Genomic DNA, 14,039 nt, shown 5'->3' with positions numbered 1-14,039 from the left:
AATTTCATTAACAAGAGCCAAGTGAAATATTATTTCTTTCCTAAAAATCCACCTAATAAGTATCACTTATTCTCTTATAAGCCTGATTGATGCACTCTAATGCCAAAATCATTTCCTATGGATAACAAACCTGTACATTTTAATAAAGGCTAAAGAAATAAGTAGTAATATTAAAATGTACAGATTTGTTATCCATAGGAAATGATTTTGGCATTAGAGTGCATCAGGCTTGTTAAAGAATCCTAAAAGATCTTTACCAGTTTTGTGACACCTACCCATATTTTGTGAGCAAGACTAATCTCCAGAATAACTTAAAGGTTAACATTTTGGTCAAGGTTTATATAATTCACACAAACTCCCTTTTCTGATTTTCCAGTCATCTCCCACTTCAAACAATACACCTCTCCTCCCTATCATTTCCCCCATCATCAGAATGACCCACAGTGCCTTGAATACCATTAGGACAGAGAAATAATCTTCATTTCTAGTCTGGCCTACAAGGCCGCATGATCATTCTGTACACTATTTGCATCTTATAATAAATGGCATCTATCTATCATGGTACCTTATTTTCCATATGATCAGAGGCATCAAGGATATCACTTAGATTCTGTTCCAAGAACAGCAATAATAGGTCACATGAATAACAGAATTACCCAAGTCCAATATATCAACTATGTCATGGTGAAATATTCAAAGAAAAAAAGGAACAAGTAATTTATCCCTGAGAATTCTTAGAAATAACAATAATATAGGGCTGGAGATATAGCTCAAGGGTAGTGCTTAATTTTTTATTTTTTGATGCTAGGGATTGAATCCAAACAAGTGCTTTACCACTGAGCTATATCCCCAGCCTGGTAGAGCTCTTACCTAGCATGCCAGAAAGAAGGAAGAAAGGAAGGAAGGAAGGGAGGGAGGAGGGAGGGAGGGAAGGAGGGAAGGAAGGAAGGAGAAAGGAAGATAAAAAGAGCAATATGATAAAGTTATGTAAAAATGTCTACTTATATAAGATTAATATACAAATTTTTTTTATGCATTTACAGTGAACAATACAAAAATAAAATTAAGAAAATAATTCCAATGTAAAATGTGCAACAACTTTGGAAAAAGAGCAGGGTACTTTCTCAAACAGTTATGTTTCAGCCCACATATTTACACTCTAGATCCATTATATTATAAAACCCCACTGCTATTCAATTTTTGGGGTGCACATGGAATTCTAAACCAAATATGCTATTGGTCATTAAATTTCCCATAGTCAATGGTGAGAAATAATCCTTAAAATTATTATGCTTAATGAACAAATCTTATTTTATATATAATTATCTACCATTATAGTGAAAAAGTAAGTAATTGTATACCTTTTTCTCTTTAGTCTTCTGTGCAGTATGAGAAGTGACATTCTCATTTTGGTGAACAAACTCTTGAGCTACAACTGTTTTTACAGGATCTCCTTCGAGAACACAGTTTAAAAATTGCACTGTGTGTTCTAACGAATAGCTGTAGAAAGTTTAAGTACAAATACAATGTCAATATGTAAAAATAAGATATGTGGAGACATTAGCATAAGCAATCATCAAGTATTTTGTAAGAAATAAATTTTCAACACTGAAACAAAATGTTTATTGTGTATTTCAAAGAGTCAAGAATGATCTGCAGGAAGCTGATCAGGAACAGGCTCACAAAAACTAACTTTAAAATTCTTAAAAAATTTCCAAAAGGTAACAATGGAGGGAGGGAGGGATGAAGAAAGGTTGATCAATGGGTACTAAGTTACAGTTAGATAACAGCAAGATGTTCTGATGTATTATTATATAGAAGGGTGATTATATTATCTATATTATCTACATCTATATAATATTAAACCACATTGGATACCCTCATGTTCTAATATCTAAAGAAATTAATTCCAAAGAAAATGATAAATTATTTCACACTACTCATTATTTCAGACTATTTATGCCTCTCATTTCTTCCATTGGCCAGATAATGAAATGTTGACCATATCTGAATATTTTTGAAATGTTACAGGCAGTTATCTAAAATAGTATGTATTAGTACTCTTCAATTTATCATAGATGACTTGTGAAGGGAAGCCATTTGGGACTTACAATTTCGCTTTAATCCTCTCATGATGCTGCCTTAGAAAAGCTCAACACAGAGGGGTTTCTAGGGGCTGAACGCTACTAACAACTATCCAATCTTTTTGAGCCCTTAAAATCACCTACCAGCTGGACATGGTGGTCCACACCTGTAATCCCAGAGACTTGGGAGGCTGAGGTAGGAGGATCATAATAAGACCCTATCTCAAAATTTAAAAAGCTGGGGATGTAGCTCATGGTAGAGCACTCCTGGGTTCAATCCCAAGGATCACAAAAACAAACAAAAAATCATCTGCCCACTCATGGGGCTGGAAGTTAGTCCCCACCACTGGTATTGTTTTGAGGGTTATGGCCCTAGATGATTATACTTCATTCATAAGTATAGATTATAAGATTATAGTTCAAGTATAGAAGTAACTTAGCCCACCTACCCTCCTTACCATAATGAAGCTGAAGCTACTGTTTGCTAAAAGAATCAGCTGTTGGCAGATAACCACCCACTCCAAGAGCCTGACTAACCAATCACTCTGACCATCCCTAGAAAGGACTCATGGAACCCCCTCACCTTGCCTGGGGAATACAACTCTGAATTGTTTCACCTCAAATCCTCTGGCCCCTGCCCCAACAGAGGAGAGCTACCAGATGCCAGCAACACCTCCCTATCCCGGAACCTTCAGAGATCTTAATACATAATTTTAAGAAAACAGTAGGTTGGTAGTAAAAATAAATTTAAAAATTATGGATTGAAATAATACTATTTAAAAACTAATTTAAATGACTTACTTAGAACTTTGCATACTTAACAGAATAATATTCTTTTCAAAAGTACTCTATAAAATATTTATAAAAAGTGATCATGTATTAAACCACAAAGAAAATCTCAAATTCCAAAAAATAGAACTCTTTTTGGCCATTTTCTTTCTTATTTATTTATCTATGCACGCAGTACTAGGGGTTGAACCTTAGGGCCCTCTACAGCTAAATTATATCCCCAGCCCTTTTTATTTTTAGTCAGGGTCTGGCTAAATTGCTGAGGCTGGTCTCAAACTTGGATCCTCTTGCCTTAGCCACCTGAGTCACTGGGTTTACAGGTGTCTACCATCATGCTTGGCAAGAAAAAAATTTTAAAAGGGTCAACCTTACTAGTAATTAGGAAAAGAGAAAGAGAAAGAGAGAGAGAGAGAGAGAGAGAGAGAGAGAATAGAGAGAGAATTTTAATATTTATTTTTTAGTTTTCAGCGGACACAACATCTTTGTTTGTATGTGGTGCTGAGGATCAAACCCGGGCAGCACGCATGCCAGGCAAGCGCGCTACTGCTTAAGCCACATCCCCAGCCCAGGAAAATAAAATTTCAACAATAATGAAATATCTTTTTTCCTATCAGATTGGCAGAAACTTAAAGTTCCTAATATCCAGGGAGGTTATACTCTCTGTACATATAATTAATACAGCCAGTCTTTATTAAAGGAAATTTGCATTAGCTATAAAATTTTTCAATGACACACACTATAAAGCAACAATTTCACTTTTAGGAATTATCCTACAATAGCATTCACCCATGTACAGAAAGATGTATGTTCAGGGATGCTCACTGTAACATGGTTAGAATTTTCTTACCAGAAACAGAGGTATATTTAAATAATTATGGCACTTTGGATTAATCTGCAGGCTTGAACAAGAAAAGAGCAGATCACAAGGACAGAAAAATAAACACTAGCAAAACTACAAAATCAGTACATAAAATACAATCTCTTATTTAAGTGAAGTACACACACACACACACACACACACACACACACATGAAAGCAAATAGGCACATATCATTAGCACATATGTAAGAAAAACATTGAAGAATATGCATTCCCAGGAACTGTTAGCCTTCTACATTATATACATTGCATTTAAATTTGTTTATATATTATTTTTTAATGAGAAAAAATAAACAAAAAAGATTATTTGGCATATGCTTTCAGTGACATCAGAGTAGAAACTCTAGATACTCCTTCTAGTACTCACTTGTGATCCTTGAAAATGTCCACCAGAAAATTTTGGTTAATGGCTGGAAATATCTTAAAGAGCTGCTTCTCCTTTAGTTTAGTGGCACAATCTTTTTCAAACATAAGTGTCTCCCTTTTCTAAAACAAAAACATAAAAATCACCTTTTAAGATGAAATTTATAACACAAGCGATGCTAACCAAAAGAATAATTATTTTGTTGCAAAAAAACTAAGAATTTACAAGCAATCACAGAATTTCTTCACTGATTAATGGTTGAAGTTAGTAGTGTATCATTGCACTATTTATTTATATCCCATTTTTAGAAAGTATTTGAAACCCAAAGGACTTAAAATCAGCATAGTACAGGGACACAGCCACATCAATGTTTGTAGCAGCACAATTCACAATAGCTAAACTGTAGAGTCAACCTAGATGCCCTTCAGTAGATGAATGGATTAAAAAAATGTGGCATATATTCCATATTATGTATATAATGGAATTTTACTCAGCAATAAAAGAGAATAAAATCATGGCATTTGCAGGTAAATGGATGGTGCTGCAGAAGATAATGCTAAGTGAAGTTAGCCAATCCCAAAAAACCAAATGCCAAATGTTTTCTCTGAGATAAGGAGGCTGACTCATAGTAGAGTAGGGAGGGGGAGCATGGGAGAAATAGAACTCTAGATAGGGCAGAGGGGTGGGAGAGAAAAGGAAGGAGCAGGGTAAGGTTAGCAAGGGTGGTGGAATGTGATGGACATCATTATCCAAAGTAACTGTATGAAGACACAAATTGGTGTCAACATACTTTATATACAACCAGAGATATGAAAAATTGTGCTGTATATGTGTAATAAGAATCGTAATGCATTCCACTGTCATTTATTTTTTAAAAAATCAATAAAAGACATTATATCATCTGATGATGCAAAAAAAAAGAAAGTATTTGAAGTTGCTCATAAATATATAACTATATATATAATCACACAGATGTGTATGGGTGTATAAATATGTACACACACACTTATATACATATCCAATACATTCAATCATATTAATAAAAGAATATATATATATATACAGTCATGCACCACATAACACCATTTCAGTCAATGACAGACCACACATACCATGGTGTACCACAGCCTAAGTGTGTAGCCTACACTCTCTTGGCTCAAGCAAGTACACTCTATGATGTTCACTCAACATATTGCCTAATGTCACATTTCTAAGAACATTATCCCTGTTGTTAATTGATACATGACTATATATAAATAAATAAAAGGTTAAGCATGGGGTCCAGTCTAGGAAACAGAATTAAATGAAAATCACAAACAAGCACAATTGATTGAGTCAGAAACAATAGCTTAGTATTGGTACTAACTCATACCAAATCGTGTTTTTCCTGTAAGGCAATTTCTTCCGACATTATTTCTCTGAGTGATACTTTTTTAGTTTGAGTATTCCAATGATCCAACAAGGGGAGCATTTCGGGTGCTGCTAAAGTCTTCAGCAATTTTTTGCCTGTTCTCTGAGATGATTTTTGTTCAGGATTATCAAGACCAATATGTCCAACCAGGGAAGAATCTACAAGAGCAATATAAGTACTGTCAAATAAATCCTCAACAATTAATGTACAAAATCCAACAGAGGTCAAGGAAATGTGCTACTGTTTTTAGGTTTTAATTTTCAGCTTTTAAATATATAATAGCTCTGAAATTTCAAAATACATCTACACATAATTGCAAACAAGAAATAAAATGTGTAAGTGTAGGAATATTTCAAATGAGAGCATTGATCTGAATAAAACTATTAATCAACTTAGCATATAATGGTGACATGTATTTAGGACACTAATAAATAGAGGAAGTTGCAGCCAATGAATTGAGCAACTGAACCCATTGGTCAGTTCTGCCCAGCTACTGCAAGGACTGAGAGGATCAATATTTTGGCAAATCTGAAACTCACTGGAGGCACACAATAAATATTGAGCTAATGATATTCAAAATAAAGAACTGAACATTCTAAGAAGTTCACAGTAACAGAATTTAATGTGTAAAATTTCAGCATCTCTACAGACACATGCTGACATATTGCTTTGTTTTCCCAGGGAGAGAAGAAACAGCACACACTGGCATTCCCACAACCACCATACACTCCAGGCTCTTCTACCCCTCATACCGCTCTAACTGTGGAAACTATGATGTGAGCATAGGTCTGAATCCCAACCTAGAGCTCTATGCCTTGGTCACAGCTGGGAGTGGACAAAAGAGATGCCCGGAGGATTTCATGAACAAAGAAGTACCCTTATCAACACTCTTCCACCCCTCAGCAGAAATCAATGAAGACAATGCTTCCTTAAAGGAATCATCTGTAATCAAGTATTCAAGCTGGTAGGATGTACCAAAAAGCAGGCTGGCCTTTGGGCTCTAATATTTTAACATCAGTAAAAACTTTGAATAACCATGTAATTATTCAACAATGCTCTCAGATATTATATTTTACTGTTCTCAAACCAAAATACTTTTCATTCATGCAGAGCAAAACCTTAATAGGGAACACTTTGACTATATTTATTAGATCATACTTTAGGTGTTTCACAGCACTCATGATAAAGATATAGTACAGAGGTTTTATTCTCCTTTTTTATTTTATATCAAGATTCAATGATGGGGCTGGGGATGTGACTCAAGCGGTAGCGCGCTCGCCTGGCATGCGTGCGGCCCAGGTTCGATCCTCAGCACCACATACAAAGATGTTGTGTCCGCCGATAACTAAGAAATAAAAATTAAAATTCTCACTCTCTCTCTCTCTTTAAAAAAATTTAAAAGGATTATTTAAAAAAAAAAAAAAAAAAGATTCAATGTTAAAGCTCAGCAAGGTAGGGTATGCCTGTAATTCCATAGGCTGGAGAAGCTGAGGCAGGGGGATCACAAATTCAAGGTCAGCAAGGCCCTAAACCACTCAGTTAGACCCTATCTCGAAGTATCAAAATAAAAGATTCTAGGGATATAGCTCAGTGGTAAACCACCCCTGGGTTAAATCCCCAGTACAAAAAAAAAAAAAAAACGAAGGAAGGAAGAAAGAGATTAAATATTAAATACTTTTAAAGAACTTTCATTTACAAATCAAAATTTGAGTAACATATTTTTGGAAGGACATTTAGAATGAGTTCACACACACACACACACACACACACACACACACGTTACAACATTAAGACAAGAACATCAAAAATAAAAATACATGCTTTACCTTGAATAACCTTGCCACAAGATACTTCCTCTTGTCTTTGTCGCTCCTAAAAACGAATGCAGAGCAGGGGATTAACAAAGGAGTGCACTGGTAACCAAGCTCACAGGTTATATTATTTTTCTCTAAAAATCATTTCTTTTTATATAATCGTAAATTGTTCTTACTAACTGTAAGGAAAACAATAAAACTAGATAAATGAAATTATAAATATGGCTATATCTACATACTGTTCCACTTACAGAGCTCTTACGTTGCATTTTCTAAAAAAATGTTTTTGAAATTTAATCAATTCACATTGCAGTGTTTTAGGGAATAAAAACCTCACTGTTTATTTTTTTTTCTTTAAAAAAAAAAAAAATCAACAATCACACTGAGCTCCATCGCTAATTATATAATTGGCCAGTCTGGAAATAGCTCAAATACTGAAAAGAGAAAAACAATCAGTAATCTGTTAACTGGTAAAAGTTCATTCTCTCAAAGTCAAAATTCAATAAAACTTTTATATAGTATGGTAGATTTTATTGAAAACAAAGGTAACAAAATAAGACACAAAAGGAGTTCTTCATATAAAGAAGCCTACCAACCATTACAGATTCTTTCCATTTCTCATGAATCACTTTAGCCAGATTCAGATCTATATGAACCACACAATCCTCAACTGTTAGAGACCCTTGTAAAGGGGAGAAAAAGAAAAGAAAATACATTCATTACTCGTTATATATTTGCAGAAAATGTACTCAACTATCATATGCATTATAAAGCTGATTTGTATTATTAATTAGTAACTTATGCTCATCTATTTACTTAGCCTCTTGGAATATTTTTCTGTTGTCATTGTTTTCACACTTCTTAATTGGTACAATTATACAAAGTTTCATAAAGAATCTAAGTTATTCACTTTCCTTAGTTTCAATACATGTAATTGATTCATTTCCATTAGTTCAGATTTTTCAGTAAGTGTGTTCTAAGAAATTAATTCTTGCTTTAAATGTATCTGGAATAGCACCAGAAGACTCAAAGAAGTTCGTCTGTGTAAGTGTGAGATTAATACCACAGTAAATATTCAATTCACACATGGGATGGATACAAACTACAATATAAATGTTCTCTACTTCTTCAAATCTCTTTTTATTAAATCCTCTAAGACACATGCTGAGCAAAAATTAAGGCACTATGTGCAGTCAGCACCATAAATTACTTTTACTTTTCAGTTAGCATATGAAATAGTTTTGCAATTAAATAGAACCTCTATTTCTTTCACACAAAGACATAATATAGGTAACTTAGTTTTTCCTTACCTGAATCAACACCAACTGGGCCAAATAATTCATTGAGTTGAAAAGCCAGTTCTGGGGGTAATGCCAATTCCAGACAGTCTATGGTCAGAGATTTGGCCATCCCTGGCATGGGATTCAATATCTCAGTTTTATCTTCTTCATTAACTCCAACTGACAAGCTATTTCCTGCCATTAGAATTTTCTCCATTTCCTGTTCATCTACATTCATAAATTCTTCAGAGTTCACAAATTTCACATAATCTTTTGGAAGATTTTCATTTTTCTTTATTTCCAAAGAGTCAGTAAAGTAAACTTCTTCATTTAATTCAAGATTTGAAGTACTTGATACAGAGTTTAAAATATCTGATAAATTTAAAGAAGAACGCATACCATCTTCAGTCTCTGCCGCTACTAGACTGTTCTCTATTTCACTCACATCTTTAGGGGTAGCGGATTTTAGAATAACTGGAAGAGACTGCTTGAAGCTACATAAACCTGATAGTTCTACCTGGCTGTTAGGAAGTATTTCACTATTACTCTTCAGATCTACAGCAGCATTAGGAAATACATTTGTTATTGATCCAAGCTTTTCAGGAGTTATGGCTCTTATTTCTGCCTGCTCTGAGTTTAACTTTTCAGCATTATAGCTAGATTGTGAATTAATATTACTGATACAGATTCCAGGACTAATTTCTGGCACAAAAGAATTAGAATCCTCTACTGTTTCTCTTTGGCTAATAATTTCCTTCAAATTCAATCCCATAGAAAATGGTCCAACTTGTGATTCATCATATGATTTTTGGAAATTGTCTAATTCAGTATCCTCACATAATTTAGTTTCAGAATCCAACAGAAGACTTGTGGCCCAAATAATATCTTTATTACACCTTTCATATAAATCTTTTAAGGCTTCTAATGAAAAAGATCCAAACAGCTTACAAAGGATGTTAAGATTTTCAGATTCATCAGCACTGGTAAGTTCACTTTCTTCAACATACGTGCTTTTATCATACATTACCCTATATGGAATTGTCTCTTGAACATTTGACTTTGTGTTAATATTGAAAGCTTTTGGTTTAAATCCATCTAATCTTCCTATTAATACTTTGATAGAATCTGAAACACTGATTTTATTCTTTTCTATTTTCCATAACAGAGCAAAATCCTGTGGTTCAGTCTGGGTACATGTGCCTACTTCTATTCCGGGGACTCCTCTAGGCATTTCCCCTGGAAATTCAGCTAGAATTTCTGGCCCTACCACTCCAGTAATGGTTGCTGTATTACTAGTGAAAGTTAGAGGCAATGTGTGCTGCCCATGAATCATTTTACTTAGATAAGTTTGATTCTCCTGGGTCATTTCACTGGGTATCATGTCAGCACTTTGTAGAGTGGAGCTCCCCAACAATTTTAGTTCTTTAGGGCATGTGCCCCAACAGGCTTGTGTTGTATATAAGGATATTTCATTCATATTATCATTAGTTCCAAATTCTAGGTTGGGTTCACTTAAACCAGCCTTTGGCATTTTTGATCTATGCTCTCTCTGAGCTAAAGAATCAGATGAAGGCCAGTCACCCACAATATTAAATGAGTTTTTGTCAGGATTTTTATAAGTATCATATTTACAGCTATTGAGAAATTCTGAAGAATCATCACACTGCGACTTCCTGCCATCATCTACACTTTCATATGGAGATCCTTGTTGTTGGATATGATCTGTAATCATGGACACACTATTATCTGATACTTTGCGTGACTGAGGGCGACTATACTTTTTGTCACTTTGTATAGATGAAGCTTTTTCAGATTTTCGGTTCCTTTTTGTTCTCTGACCAATAGTCTTATCAACTGGCCAATCACCAACAAAATTCGATAGCTCATGTCTTGGAAACTTTTCTGAAGGTGTTTTGCTTTTTTGTTTCCCAAAGGCCTTTTTCTTTACTGTTGTTCTTTCTTCTAATATTTCACCAGGTGAAGATTTTTCATTTTGAAGTGGTCCAGTATTTGCCAGATCGTAGTCTTGATTATTTTCACCAGAGCAAATACTTGGTGATACTCTATCTGCATCAGTTTTAATACACTGTTTTTCAGATGTCATTTCTACTTGCTCTTCTTTTTCTCTCTTGTCTGCTACTTGAACTTTGCTTCCAGAGTCTGAAAGATAGATGTGTGCAGCTTCCTGAATGAACTGACTCTGAGTGTTATGATGTATACCACTTATTTCTTTCCTTCCTTTGCTTATATCTGCATGGGGGAGATATGTAATATTCTCAGGCAACACCGTTTCTTTGGTCACTTCAGGATTCTTTTCTTCAATTAACTCTAGATGCTTCAGTGATGAGGATAAAACATTTTCTTCTTTTTCAGAGGTAATATCTTCATTGTCTCTTGGGCTGTAAGATATTTTTTAAAAGTATTATAAGGAAGTTTCTTAGTGTTGGCATTAATACCATGATTTAAGAAGTATTCGACTGAAAGACAGGGCACTTACCACTTATTCTAAAAAATTCTAAAAATAAACTACATTAAAATTACAAAAGCCATGCTAGGGATATAGTTCAGTGATGAAGTGCTTGCCTAGCATACAGCAATTCCTGCATTTAATCCCCTGTGTAACACCAAAAAAAAATTTTTTTTTTCTTTAAAACAAAAGCTAATGTTGATCTTCCCTAATATACTATGAACACATTCATTTGTTGTAGCCTCAAACACTTAGCTAGCATGAGGCTTAACACATCTGAAGCAAATTCTTTGAACTGAATAATAAACACGAGATTTTTCAGTAAAGGTATTCATTATGCACTAAATATTAAAGTCAAGGATGTAAATTTGTTCCCAGGAGAGCATACCACCTCCCCAGCTTCTTTCAAACCTATTTAAACTTAGCATATGTAAAACTAGGTCTACCTCTATATCTATATCTGTCATGCATTACTAAAGCAGCTTCATTTACAAAGTCACAAACAGCCAACCAAGATGATTTACATGATTAAAAGAAATTAGAGAAAGGGGAAGAGATTTCATTTGAGATGGCATCTGTTAAATGTTTTAAAATCATGCTTGATGTTAATTTCAGACTCAGAACACTTTTGCCTAATCTTACACTTTCAACTTCAGTGATTTTTCCTTATTTAATTTGTCCATTTATCCTCCTTTCTTTCTTTATTCTAGGAACCCTCAAAGTCCCAACTCTCCCATGAAGCCTTCCTAAGTGGAATCATACCAGACATTCATTGAACTTTCTATGTGCCAGATTCTATTCTTTACAGTATCCTATGAGGAGAGTGTTGTTACTGTCATTTAGTAATAATGAGATAAAGTAGAATTTGTGATCTATCAAAGATTAGAGCTTTGGGATTTGGGCCTAGGAAATATAGCTCAAGTCCATGCTCTTAACCAACCACTTTGCAATACCATTTCTCAATTAAAAATCATTTATGAGTTTTCTCTTCTCCACTCCCAACTCCCTTTTTTGGGGGGGGCGGGGGAGTACCAGGGATTGAATTCAAGGGCACTCAACCACCAACCACTGAGCCACATTCCCATCCCTATTTTGTATTTTATTTAAAGACAGGGTCTCACTGAGTTGCTTAGCATCTCGCTGTTGCTGAGGCTGACTTTGATTCTCCTGTCTCAGCTTCCTGTGCTGCTAGGATTACAGGTGTGCACCACAGCGCCTAGCTCCAACTTCCTTTCAACAGAGCCTCTCCATCTTTTATCATCATAAAATATGCATAATTAAGACCTCTACATATATCTAGGTTCTTCTTTACTCACTTATTTATCAAATATTCATGTACTATAAATACTTAGTAGAATCAGTACTGATATGGTTTGGCTAAGTGTTCCCCAAAGGTCATGAGTTAACCTTAGTTCTCTGAGTGGCACTACTAAGTAATATGGAACATTCAGGTGAGAAGGCAAGGTTTTTTTGTTGTTGTTGTTTTTATTTTATTTTTTAACCATACGATTTATTTTTATTTTTTTTTTAGTCATACATGATACCAGAATGTATTTTGACATATAATACATACATGGAATGTACATACATCAATCATATTGTCTATTCTATTCTGCTGCCGAGAAGGTAAGTTTAACGGGATATTTCAAGTACACACCAGAGTATGTACTTGAACGAGATTGTGGGACAGCCCCCGACCCCATCCTTGACTCTTCTTCCTCTTTTGCTTCCTGGATATAAGGTAATCAGTTTTGCTCCTCCACACAATCCCACCATGATAAACTGCCTCACCCAGGGCAAAAGCAATAGGGCAACCAAGCCAAAAGTAAACCTTTTCTGTTCATTAGATGATTGTCTCACATATTCTGTTATAGTGAAAAGGAAGCTGACTAACACAAGTATATCCTAGATAGTAAACTTCCAAAGGGCTACAACATATATAACTCAGTAAAAGTATATCATGAATAATTAACTTTTATGAGACTAGCTTGAAAGAATATTTTCAGTAAAATATTAGAAAATTAAGATGTGATTTGGATATACATAAAATAACAACAGTGAAGAGATAGGGAAACACTGGAATAGTAGAGCACATTACATAAAGAAGACAGATGTATTCATAGTACAATCACAAATTCACAAAACTCTAAATACAATGAAAAAACTTTTATATTATCTTTCACATGAACTTTCACTTCTCTAACTTAACCTCAGCTAACTCCAGAGGAGACTGTACCTAAACCCTTAAAAATAACAAAAGTCTACCTCATTTTTAAAGTTAATCAGCAGTAATTTTACAAGCTCCAAAAGTAACCGGTTTCAAAAAATATCATGTTTCAAATTGAATTTTTTTACATAAGGCATTTTAACCTACCTGGAACTTCTATCCTCACAAGAATATGCACATAATTCAATACGTTCAATTTTCTCTGGAACTGAAGAACTCATGATTATTGGCACTGAAACAAAACGTTGATAGTGGTCTAACATTCTTGTTATTTTTTCTTTGCTTATCCCATGAATATTACGCCTAAAAATTCCAGGAAAGAAAAGGTGCAAAGGATATTGGTAATTGATTTTTTTTTTTAAGAAATATAATGTCTAGGAAAACAATGATACATATACATTTCTCTTTTATTCCTTTTTTTTCCTTCACTATTGGAGATGGAACTCAGGGCCTTGAGCAGACTAGGCAAGAATTCTACCACTGGGCTATTATCCCCATTAATGATACATTTCTAACACATAATCTTAAAGTTTATTATGATGTAATATATGCTATTTGATTTTAATTTTCATTTTTGTCAGACTTTTTCATAAATTGCCATTTTCTTAATCATCCCATACAATCTTTTCCAAATACCCTTTATCAATTTGTGAAAAAGGAGGTTCCAATAACTTTAAAAGAATTTGTTCTCAAGTCTGCAAAAAATCTCATAAGCATGTGACTG

The 14,039-nt window shown here is 34.3% G+C and overlaps 1 protein-coding gene across 7 annotated transcripts in view; it reads right to left on the bottom strand.

The window, feature by feature from the left end:
• The window catches only part of N4bp2 (NEDD4 binding protein 2), a 74,273-nt gene that overhangs the window by 16,783 nt on the left and 43,451 nt on the right, over nt 1-14,039 (bottom strand). For all 7 annotated transcript variants that reach the window (XM_071614229.1, XM_071614232.1, XM_071614230.1 and 4 more), the window contains 7 exons: nt 13,463-13,618; nt 8,652-11,020; nt 7,938-8,023; nt 7,354-7,399; nt 5,489-5,685; nt 4,120-4,238; nt 1,362-1,500 (listed from right to left, as the gene is read on the bottom strand). In XM_071614229.1, coding sequence (XP_071470330.1) covers nt 1,362-1,500; nt 4,120-4,238; nt 5,489-5,685; nt 7,354-7,399; nt 7,938-8,023; nt 8,652-11,020; nt 13,463-13,618 — 3,112 coding nt within the window. The remainder of the gene's footprint in view (nt 1-1,361; nt 1,501-4,119; nt 4,239-5,488; nt 5,686-7,353; nt 7,400-7,937; nt 8,024-8,651; nt 11,021-13,462; nt 13,619-14,039) is intronic.

This window comes from Marmota flaviventris, chromosome 7, assembly GCF_047511675.1.
Source record: "Marmota flaviventris isolate mMarFla1 chromosome 7, mMarFla1.hap1, whole genome shotgun sequence".
Lineage (NCBI taxonomy): Eukaryota > Metazoa > Chordata > Mammalia > Rodentia > Sciuridae > Marmota > Marmota flaviventris.
This window is presented reverse-complemented; position numbering and strand designations above follow the sequence as displayed.